This window comes from Hippocampus guttulatus, chromosome 3 (assembly GCF_054856545.1).
Source record: "Hippocampus guttulatus isolate MCC_2025c chromosome 3, RoL_Hgut_1.0, whole genome shotgun sequence".
NCBI classification, from domain to species: domain Eukaryota; kingdom Metazoa; phylum Chordata; class Actinopteri; order Syngnathiformes; family Syngnathidae; genus Hippocampus; species Hippocampus guttulatus.
This window is the reverse complement of record NC_141263.1, coordinates 27,295,010-27,306,706: the sequence shown is the minus strand read 5'-3', so window position 1 is coordinate 27,306,706 and position 11,697 is coordinate 27,295,010. Positions and strand designations below refer to the sequence as shown.

Below are 11,697 nucleotides of genomic sequence, written 5' to 3'. Positions count from 1 at the left end.
ACAAGCAAAGCGAGTTTTGGCATATGTTTCACCGCTTTGTGAAGTAAATTGTATGAAAGAAAAGAAAGTGATCCAGCACTTTCAACAGGGTGTTTCTCACTGTACAGTTGCAAGAAATATACGATGTTCATCACACTGTCATAACATGAAAATTGGTTGAACACATTGAATGCTCATGACTTGCATGAAAAAAACAACATCATTGTATGAAGATATAACACCATGAAGTTTGTGAACTCAGGGTTGGTAGGAGACTGACTTGCCTCATTTCAGACCTGAGTTTAAATGAAAATGTGTGGATGCATCATGACCTGCAAAATGCAACAACTGAGACCCTAGTAAAGAATTTGGGGTCGCACATCCAGTAAGTATTCAAAAAAAATCATCCATAAAGCTTCAAGAATTAGGGTCCACGTTTACTGTATTGTGTGTTTTAAAGGTAATGTAATACTGTGGTAAACACATTCCAGTTCCAATCAAATTCTAAATTTGTTCATATTAAAAAAAATACAGATCAAATAATAATTGTGAAACGGATTGAATTATCAATAGGTTTGCATGTCTGACGTACATGCAGGTAAGTGTTAAGTTCCCACTCATTTTTGGCGTTACTTAGAATGTGTTTGTTGTCAAGAGTTTATTCTGCCTTTGGCCCCAAATCATCGAGGATAGGCCTCACTCCCCTGGAATGTTGAAGATTTTAAGTCTGGTATAAATATAAAATGGAATTCGAAGTTTGAACACATCTTGTTGCTGCAGTGTGTTGAATACACACCGAAAACGTTTTGCAGAGCCTTGAATATCGGCCCTAATTGGATACCTCATTGAAATTGGGCTTGCATGAAATATCGGTTTCCGTTACCGCTTTCACAAAGCACATATTTAATCTTATCCAGCAGATGGCAATATATGCACATCATGAAAACAATACAAAAACAAACAGACATAAATCCAACACAGCCCCAAAAGAACAAATCCACGGGTACTTCCGAGAAAAATAAGAATCACCTCTCGAAGAATAAGACATTTTCGGTACTGCTCATCCTGCTTCGGGGTTGCAGTGAGCTGAAGCATCTAGATTAGTGTTTCCCAGTGGCATGCAGCCAGGGCCTTCAGTCTTTTCTATTGGCCCAAATACTATCATAAGCACTGACCTATATTTAAAACTTAGTTTAATTGCATTTCCAAAAGTTTATTATGATCATCTCTTAGCTTGTGCCTTGGCTGCCCAGCTTTCAGACCTGTACAGTAAATACTTTTTTTTTTGTCCAATCAGATTTCGGTTTCCATGTATTGTGATGTGAATGTAATCAGCCCAAGGCCTTCACAATCCCAACTGCTGGCTAGGACACACATAAACACCAAAAATGGCTGTTTTTTCGGCATTTTTCAGTCACCCGATTGGTGCAGCTACCAACGATTGAGTTAACAAGGGAGGCCGATTTCGGACTGCCTTAAAATACCATTCTCATGACACACTTACAGAAAAAATGCACTATCACACGAGTGATGGATGGCTTCTTTAAATTTGTTACAGACCCATACCAAAATGGAATAAATACATTTTAAATATTTTTGAGCTTTTACCTTGCAAATAAATGTTACAAAAAGACAAAACGCCCACGTACACACGCTAGTGTTTTTAAAACAAGCAATTCCATTGAATGTTAGTTGATTGGCAACATTCCTAACCAATTGAATGCACGCTTAACGGAAAACGGGAGGAGTTAGTCCCATGATAGTTTCGCCTGCACTCTTCGTTGAACGCTATTGGTGGACTCAAACAGGATATTTTTTGCACGTCTGAGCGCGGGTCTGTCCAAAACGCTGGAATGAATTTCTGTGTCGGCAGCATTTCAGCTAATCGTTACAAGAGTTTCCCTACTTGGACATAATCAGTGGACGTAAACCATATCTACAGAGCGACTACATGTCCACCGCCTTCCCCAGGTTAGTGGAAAACTGACACGTTCACCCGACAGTCCACAAATTGGATTAGAGCTATGTAAAGCCACCTGTAAATGAGGTTGGAGCCAACTTGCTAGTTGACAGCCACACTGACAGTTGCAATGCACGAGTTATAATACGGCTTGCTTTCTCAATGAATCTGGTTCAGAATTATGTGACTGTATGCAATGGACCGCAACCCCTGTATACGCCTCTTCAACAAAGGCAACTTTTGGGGGGGAAAAAAAACAAACAAAAAGCCTCTTGTTTCAACAAGTGTTTGACAAAGATGTGTGGTAATTGTACACTCAGAATTTAGATGTGCACAAGTTGAGTGAACGTCATGGACACCTACGGTCAGCGGTTCGAAGCCACAGCGGGACGGGACGGTAAATCTCATAAGAAGAAGCCTTCCGCCTCCCACCTTGGGACGCCATCCTCCGAAGACGGAGACCGCAAGCCCAAGTTTGTAAGTTTCACTTCACATAACGGGGACATTTCTCTCCACCGTGCTGCTTTTGCTGTCCTCTTATTTGTGGCAACGACTGTTCCTATAAAAAGAAACAATGACAAAAGATAAACGACAGATGTGCACCTGAGGATATGTCTGAATTCAATGGGCACTTATCATTCTATATTATATTTACCGGTATTTGGCTTCCTAGTTGTGGTTATGGCACTCGAGTAAGAAACTAGTAATGCTTTGTGAACAAAATACACAACTTTTAATGGACTGATTTAGGGCTGTCACTAGCGAATGATTTCAGATTCTCATTATTATTTATTTGGTATCGTCTAGTACTGAAAGGTGAAACTGCCAATGCGCAGGAAACAGTTGTGACCCCGCTATGTCGTTCAAACGTACTGCAAAGAAGTTTGAATGTATTAATGAAACCGTTTAAATGCATTGCCAAGCGATTCGAACATCTTGATAAAGTCGTTTGAACATATTGGTAGAACGTAGGTGAAATGCTAAAAATAATTGCAATTGCATTTTTCCCCAGAATTGCACAGGGTATTCACATGCACAATCGGGCACCACATTGTATCTGCAAGCGCTCCCAAAATGACGGACATACAAATTCTTTTGATTTCTCAATAAATTCTGACACTGACAATTTATGATGCAGAAAACTACAGTCAATTTTAGCAACATTTTCTGTAAACAATATTTCCTCATGTAATTTCCTGTCTTGTTGAGCTTCATCCCGTCCACCTGTGAAGTGACTGTAGTGCACAATTGCACATGCACAAATCATTACTCCGTGGGGTTATGGGGAAAACCCCCCAGAATGTTTTCAGCATTTAGTCTGTTTGACCACAATGTTCGAACATATTCAAATCACTTTGCAGTATGTTCGAATGACATGGCCCAGTCAAAACTGTAAATGGTATCACACGAGAGGGTCTGATGTTGTACTTACCAAGATTTTATTTACTTTGCGTTCACAACCATTTAAGTTACCTGATTGCTTTCTATAAAGGATCAGAGATTAGTTTTATACATTCCAGTTGTGGCTTGTGTGCATGGCAGAGATGCTTCATGAAGCTTGATACTGTTTTTGTGTGTCCCCTATTCATAGCATCTACCATTTAGAAATCTCACTGATGACATGGTAAGATGTGAACAATGGAAACGGTTCTTCCATCTTCTTGGCTGCAGACTATCGACTAACATGACTAAAACAAATGTATTCTTTGAAATTCTGACCATGATTGATTCCCAAACATCACATTTACGAACAAACGGAAGCCTTTCCCCATAAGTCAACATATTTGTCAATATTTCTTTCAGCCTTTCTAATCACATTTATGCTTTTCTCACAATATTATTTTCCCAACCTAGTATGCAATGATGACTCCACTCTAAGAAACATTACCCGCTGTATAAACTAACACCCACCGTAACATGTTGCGTCTATTTACTTAATTTTGATTGTTGTCCTTCTATCCTTTTCTAGCTGGACAGATTTGCAAGCATTCGGATCCCGGGTAGCAAAAAGGAGCGGCTGGCCGTACCTCATTCGAAAAACAGTACCAGCGATTGGTCTGTATTTTCGTCATCCAACTCCCAATTTGAGGAACTTTCATCGAAAATCACTTCAGAAAAGGAAATACTGGCATTGTTTGAAAAGATGATGGTATGCAAGTAATATCATCCGTTCTTCATATCACCCTTTTGCCCACACTCTTTTTTTAATCGTTTTAATGAACAGCTAACTTTCACTGAGCTAATGACTCCTGGCATCAGCATCTCTTTACATTTAAAGTAGACCAGAGTCCATCCATCCACAATTGAAATTCTACAATTAACCCAAGATACATGTTTTGGGTTCGGAGGTGGGGCTTGGTGGCGAGTGCCCGGTGACCGCGCTGACACCCGTTGAGCACGGCTGGGCATGGCAGGGATCTCGGTACGCTAACTTTTCACCTGGTAGCACTCGTGCTAACAACTTTCGCATTGACAGTGACCTAAGTTATCCATAAGAGGGTAGGTATGGATCATTTCGCACTCTCTTATGCGGAGACGGTGTCTGAATAGATCCTAAATGATACGTCGAGGGCAGAGGTGATTTTATCATCTTCATTATTTTTTCAGTCCGGGTGTACTTAACACATATTAGCGTGCCAACCACGTATACACCAGAGGAACGAACACAAGTATCAATGGACATCTGTTTTCGAGAAGCACCTATATGAGGCGATCTGCCAATATTTCCATCCAATGTTTCAAGAAACACAGGAGGCGCTGTTATTCATGTATTTATTTTTGCTTTAACGGGGTCGCCATTTGGATTATAAACGCACATGTTGACTGTGTAGCCCTGACGGGGATGCGTGGACCAGTGCACATGCGTGGATTGCTTACCAACGTGTTGAAACAGCCTGTATGTTTGCCATCTGCTTGCAAATGTGCCATTGTGACCGCCCAGCCTCAGAAAAGTGGCATGGAAAAGCAACCACGCAGGGCGGAACCAGGTTCTTGTTTTTATTTATATATATATATATATATATATAGCCAAGAACAACAACATGCCAGCTTGGTGTTGAGGAGTTTGGTGTTTCCTCCAAGGAATTGAACAACATTCATGCTTTGTATTTATTGTCCACTGTGCCACGCATTGACTGGGGGAAAAAAAAAAGATTGAAATTTTTCACACTGAGCAATATTCAAACGCATTAATGAATGGGCTTCGAAAACATAACAAAGCAAGTGTACTGTAGCCATACACGCCGTGTTAATCTGTTTTAATTTTTGAATATTCGACTGATAAATACGACAAAAGTCACGGCTCCTCTTGATGTTGAGCCCACAATTGTTTCCCAAGTTTTAAGTTCTTCTCATACGTTCGAATGTCACATTGCCTTGGGCTTGTCAACAACAGGACAGAAAAATACAGAAGTGGAGTGTAATTCCAACTTTGTCCATTTTATATTAGGAGGACATGAACTTGAATGAAGACAAAAAGACTCCCTTGAGAGACAAGGACTTGAATACGAAGAGAGAAATGGTCATCCAGTATGTCTGTACTGCATCAAAAACGGTATGTTTGATATTTTATTACACAGTGATGCTATTGTTATGCTGACATTTGAAGGACCACTGTTAGTTTTTCACTTTTATGTGTTAACACTTTGGTACCTGATGCTAGGGATGGCCAAATGAAATCTTCCTTTAGGACATTTCATCTCATTTCTAACAAATGGTTTCTATTGCCATTTTGGCTACTTAAAACAAAATTTGAAAGTTCTTTGATTTCAGATTGCTTCTGATATTGGCTCAAAGCAATTTTTCAAACTGGCTGCCAAAATCCCCCTAAAATGGAACGTTTCCTTTCCAAATCTGTTCAAATCTGTGAAAATATGACTTGTAATATGTCTAAATAAATTTTAATTTTTTTAATAGTCACAGAGCACAAAAATAGATAAACCAGATACATTTCTTGTGGTACTGCGTGATTGTCTTTAGATATCCACCCAACCAATCCCTCCAGTGTCTTAAATATGCTGATATTTGTGGGGGCGGCACCTGTTTTCTGGGTTTGGTCACGTGACGTTTCCAGGCTGAGATCGTGCGCACTGTGACATCACTCGCCGGTGGCGGTAGCGGACAAAACGGAAGCCCTCTGAGGGGGATGGAAACGGGTGGATATTTCTGCTTCCAGTTTCACAAACGCAATATTAATCAGCATTCTATGCTTGGACTCGTGGGCACGCAATACATTTGTGACTTGACTTCTGCTTGAAGTTACGTTCACTGTAAGCAAAGGTGTTTGTACGTGCAAGTTAGGATCAACGCGGTGAAACCTGCAGCGTGGTTTCGAGCCATACTCTTTTCACATGGTATGCCCGAAGGCTTCCACTCATATAGTATGTTCCACACTTTGTCAGATTCTGTTTCTCTTTCTTTCCACATTTTCATGTCAAGTCTTTTTCTTTTTTCTTACCTCAGGGTAGCCTGAAAAGCAGCTCTCAGATATCTCCTCAGGAATTCCTGGGAGAACTGAAGTCAGGGGTGATGGAAGAACGCCTGTTTGCTTGCCTGGACTCACTGCGTGTCTCACTCACGAGCAATCCTGTCAGGTACCGTTCAACAAAGATCATTAGGCTTGCTCCTATTCCCAATTGTTTTGATTACAATTCAACGTACTGCCTGATTGAACTGTTCTATCATCAATCAGTTGTGATAGCCCACGTTTGCTCTTTTCCCCAGCTGGGTACAGAACTTTGGTCATGAGGGCCTCGGACTCTTACTTGACATTTTGGAGAGATTGCTGGCCAAGAAACAGTAAGTGTTTAATTACAAATTCATGTGTCGATGACTGGCATTTTTCACTCACTCGGGGTTACTACGCAAGTGTGGAAAAGTACGGAATTTTATTTAAGAACTTGTCACGTCCGAAAAAGCGTGGAAAATAGAAACTAAATATTACCTAGCTGTAATGTTGTAGAAATTATTTGGTGACATGATGCCAAATAAAGAATGAGAATGTTACACTCACTCAAATGTCACAAATTGTTGAGAAAATAAAAACAAAAAAATGCATATATTTTTTTTTTACCCAGAAGTTTGAAAATTTGGGTTGGAAAAAAGTTATGACATTTTAAAATCTCAAATCTGTAAGAACCCTGAATAGTGTTGACAAGGTCAAATCTTGGCTAAATCGTTCTCTGCATCTCGCTGTCTGGGATTGAATAACTCTGAACGCGGGATTTACCTGTTCTGCTTTTGTCCCAAGTCAGCTGAAATAGGCTCCGGCTTCTCTGTGACCCCGAGCAGGATAAATGCTACCTAATGAATTTTGTTCGTTCCATTTCCGTAGGCAGGAGAGGATCGACAAAAAGAACCAACATAAGGTTATCCAGTGTCTAAAAGCCTTCATGAACAACAAGGTAAATACACCAGCCACCATTTCAGAACGTGTCTATGTGTACTCTTATACGTAAAATGAAGAAATGTCATACAGGCAATATGAAGGCTGTTTCAAAACATCCATCCGTTAGTCCTTCCATTTTTCTAATCCGCTTATCTTCACGAGGGACGTAGGCATGCTGGGGCCTATTTCCCCCCCCCCCCCCCCCCCCCCCCCCCAGTTATAAAATAAAGAAAAGATTACATATAAAAATGTGTCACATTTTTAGGCAGAGCAACGTATTTGAAATTGTTGATTAATTTCAGAATAATATTGCATCCTCTCTGTTTGTTTGTTTTCCGTCATACCCATTTTAGAATACAGCAGTGTTCGCCAACTTGAACATTTGGAATATAAAAAAAAAAGGAACATTACTGATATGGATGGAGATATTTTTTTCATTTTCATGAACCTAAAGTATTGAAAATGGCTTCCTCTCTTGAACGATACAATGTTAGCAACTCAAGAAACTTTTTATTTTGATTTTTAAGTGATGGTTTCGTTGATATGAGGATCCTGCCTGACATCATCACTGTTGTACTGTGCGCACAGCTGTCCTCCCTACTTCCTTTCCTCGAGTCCTAAAAGCCCGCCGCCACCCCCCCCCCCCCCCCCCCCGCCCACCCCACTTGATACGCAACAATGACGCTTAAGTCGAGCAAAGTTAATGCAAGCGCATTTACATTTGCAAAATTAGACTTTGCCTTGGTGCAGTCATTTGAAAACAATGTTAATTATGCAGTATTTAATTTGTAGCACGGCGGCGTTCCAATTTTTTTTCGTAGCCCCCCCAACTATAGGATGTGTATCACTAAAGCAGAGCAGTAATGGCTTGTGCTTTGGCTCGTTGTTTTAGTAACCTCACTGAATATTCTACCGTTGCATCCGATTTTGCAGATGCGTTTGACATTTGTACATGTTTGCAATTGGAATGAAAGAAAATACCGGGATGTGTCATCGTGATGGGATGCTGAAGTTGATCATTCGCAGGGAAGTTGGAAAGCCAGAAACGGAGGCACAAATGAGGGAACCGAGCTAATGAGCAAGATAACTCAAGTGTGAGGAGCTGAGACACTGTCTTATTGTCTCTTAAGACCATTGCACCAGCTCCATAATGATCCCTCTGTGAGGCATTCTTTTCCCGTCGTCTTCACACCGCTTATATGCAGAGTGAAAGAAAATACGGGTTGCACTCACTAATGGTCAGTAGCTGTAAGGTCAATTACGGGCTCCATTTTTTTTTTTTTTTTTTTTAATTAATGCCAAACGTTTCGCATGTAAAAATGAAAGGCCACTCTAACCACCTCTTGAAAACTCGAGCCATATTGCGGTTTTCTTTTATTTCTTCTTTCACTCTTTTAATTTTATTTCTGCGATGATGTGAATTTGTTGTTAAGATTTGAATTTCTCAATCGAGATGAAAGAACACATTCTAAATGTTATATTTTGGTGGTACAAGTGCTTTCATTATGTGCAGCAGCGAGATGATGAACTGCTCCCTCTCCAACCCCAAAAATTGGAGAAATGGTGCAAAATAGGCGCTTGGCTTGCTTTTCTTTTGAAAGGTGAATTGGTGACCCAAAACAACTTGAACCCAAAGGTGGTGGCATCATCCGCTCACCTATGCTCAGCCTAGAGTTGTGCGATCCAACGATATGTACCATAGGTATAATTTAACATGTCCATCGTATGATATAACGGTATATTGTTTACATTGCTGCGCTGACAAACTCGTGCTGCTAAAATTCAGCCTTTGCAACGGTTCATTTGCGATCCCTTTTACAGGATAAAAATATGTGGCGCGCTTGAATGTTACTTGAAGCGCCAGGTTGTATTTATTTGAATTCTTCACACTTTACTGCATTCCTTGAAAAGTGGTTGCATGATCAGATGGTTCTGGTATTTACAAAGCAATGTTTTTTTTTTTTTCATTTCATTGTGGTCTATGTAAATGATGTCGGCTAAATGGTGAAGACAGCCCAGAAAATGGTTTGATTTATTTGAATATAATTTGAAGGAAAAATACAATATTGGGATGTATGAACGTTGTCTGTATTGAGACATACATTTTTTGTCCAGATTGCACACCTCGAGCTGAGGCAGTTGTAAAGTCCTCATGACCATACATTTTTGTGCAATAAACACTTCTCGGGCATAAATATGAAGCGGTTACATCAAAGCATCGCAATAACAGAGTGTGCCTTCTGGCCGTGTGACATTGTATTGTTACATCAAGCGTGAGCTAGTTCAAGGTCAAGGTGGACCTTATTCAACCATCATACAGAGCGGGATTTAAAAATACAGACGAAAACAAAACATTTGAATGGGTTCGAAACGAAAGGGCGGAAGCAAAGATGAGGGAACAAAGCCCTTCTACAATCCCGCTCATTTCGTTGTGCGACGTCCGCCTTGTATGTGCAACTGTAAATGAAGTCAAAATGCTGTCTTGAAAGTCATTTATTGTGTGAATGAAAAGCTGTTTCCACATGTGCCTGTGTGTTGCAGTATGGCTTGGATCGAATACTCGGGGAGGAGAGAAGTCTTGCGTTACTGGCAAGAGCAATTGACCCCACTCAATCTGCGATGATGACCGACGCGGTGAAGCTGCTTTCGGCCATCTGCATCGTCGGCGAAGACAACATGTGTGTTCTCGTTTCCTTTTGGCTTTTAGTTCAAACAACAGTGGCAATGCTTTTTCTAGTGTTGCCATTTAAACCAACAATTTTAATATTGATTGAAAACTCAATGCCAAGGACATTTTTTTTTTAAGATTCCAGATTTTCAATCCCAAGTACATCTTTATATAGACTTTTTTTTTTTTTTTTTTTTTTTAAATGTGGCAGGGTTAAGAAGGGTCTGAAAATGGCTGGCATTGAATGAGTTCAAATGAATGATGTATTGTAGTATAAAATGCTATAATCTGTTATTGACGAGTGATTCAGTGCCCACCCGGTACTGTCTATCCACTTGTGATCAAGTTACAGAGTAACTAAGAATCCTTTTGAAAAACATCATCATCATCAACCCGATCTCCACTCACTTGTTCCATGTTTTCATTTAGTTTGGAGAAGGTCCTTGAAGCCATAACCACCGCCGGGGAATGGAGAGCCATCGAGAGATTTAATCCCATCGTGCAAGGGCTACGAGATCGCTCGGTGCAGCTACAAGTAAGATGCACAGTTTGAATTTAGTCTCGAGATCAACTCATGCAAAGATTTTAATCTGATACAATGCTCGTCCTTCAGCTCATTGAATATCCCAAATGTGGTAAGGACGTCAGTCATTATTGCTGAAGTGTAAAGTGCGTTACCGGTTGTTTAATGAATGCCTGCCGTAACTGTTAAATTTGTGTTTGCACGGTGTAAACATGAACTGTGACTTGTGGGAAATACAAAAAAAACGCCCGGCTCGTGAAGTCACACTTAAAGCTGCGGTTAAGGCAAATATTGCACAACGTTTCCTAAGTCGTTGAATCCAAGTGTTCTCGCTTGTAATCGTTTCCTTGTCGAATAGAGATTGTGTGCCTGGAGCACTCCAACATGATGTCTGCCATCTGGTGGTGAACAATATTATTACCGCTTAGAACTGAAGCAGGAGAGGAAGCACGTGGGTCATGTTCGTAAAACACTTGAGGGGCCACTCCGAGTGCGGATGCGGGTTGCACACGTGCTGCCGGTTTGCCCGTCCCTAATCTGGATGTTGGCCTGTCTGCTAATAAAAAAAATAAATAAAATTGAATAACAAATCATTATAAATCTATAGTAAATAAATATCACTTGATCTTTTCTGGTTTTGCTACAACATTTTTCATAACACGAGTGGATTGCTTTGAGATTGCTTTTTGTCAAGCCGCGGGACGCAGCAGTCCCACAAATAAACGTGGGGGGACAGTGAAAACCAGCTTCCAAATGATCCAATTTTCCCTTCGATTGACGGTTGGTTTTATGTCTGCGGTTGTTGCATCAATATTAAAATCAGCCCTCCCCAGTTGGAGGCGGCAGAAAATAGACTTGCATTAGTTATGTTACTTTTTCTTCCTGGGGATCGAGCTCATTTAGGATGCATGTCAGCACGCTCATCAGCTGCTGGAAGAAGGATTTTATTTTCTTACCCTCATGGCATGAACTCAAACCTGCAATTCAAACCTGCAACCCTCCCCCCAGGATCCCTTACACAGGCACACATTCACACACTTATATTTCATATTTCAGGTGGCGTGCATGCAGCTAATCAATGCGCTCGTAACATCACCTGATGAGCTGGACTTGCGGCTGCACATCAGGAATGAATTTATTCGGTGTGGCCTGAAAACCATTTTACCAGTAAGTGCAACCCC

At 40.6% G+C, this 11,697-nt stretch overlaps 1 protein-coding gene across 1 annotated transcript in view; it reads left to right on the top strand.

The window, feature by feature from the left end:
* The first annotated feature begins 1,783 nt into the window (after nucleotides 1–1,783).
* Nucleotides 1,784–11,697, top strand: part of LOC147208046 (protein diaphanous homolog 3-like) — a 66,823-nt gene continuing 56,909 nt past the window's right edge. Inside the window, exons 1-11 of the mRNA XM_086107834.1 lie at nucleotides 1,784–1,950; nucleotides 2,260–2,416; nucleotides 3,531–3,563; nucleotides 3,909–4,088; nucleotides 5,388–5,492; nucleotides 6,401–6,531; nucleotides 6,662–6,736; nucleotides 7,272–7,341; nucleotides 9,867–10,003; nucleotides 10,423–10,528; nucleotides 11,573–11,683. Of these exons, the coding sequence (XP_085963960.1) occupies nucleotides 2,291–2,416; nucleotides 3,531–3,563; nucleotides 3,909–4,088; nucleotides 5,388–5,492; nucleotides 6,401–6,531; nucleotides 6,662–6,736; nucleotides 7,272–7,341; nucleotides 9,867–10,003; nucleotides 10,423–10,528; nucleotides 11,573–11,683 (1,074 nt within the window). The 5' untranslated portion in view covers nucleotides 1,784–1,950; nucleotides 2,260–2,290. The remainder of the gene's footprint in view (nucleotides 1,951–2,259; nucleotides 2,417–3,530; nucleotides 3,564–3,908; nucleotides 4,089–5,387; nucleotides 5,493–6,400; nucleotides 6,532–6,661; nucleotides 6,737–7,271; nucleotides 7,342–9,866; nucleotides 10,004–10,422; nucleotides 10,529–11,572; nucleotides 11,684–11,697) is intronic.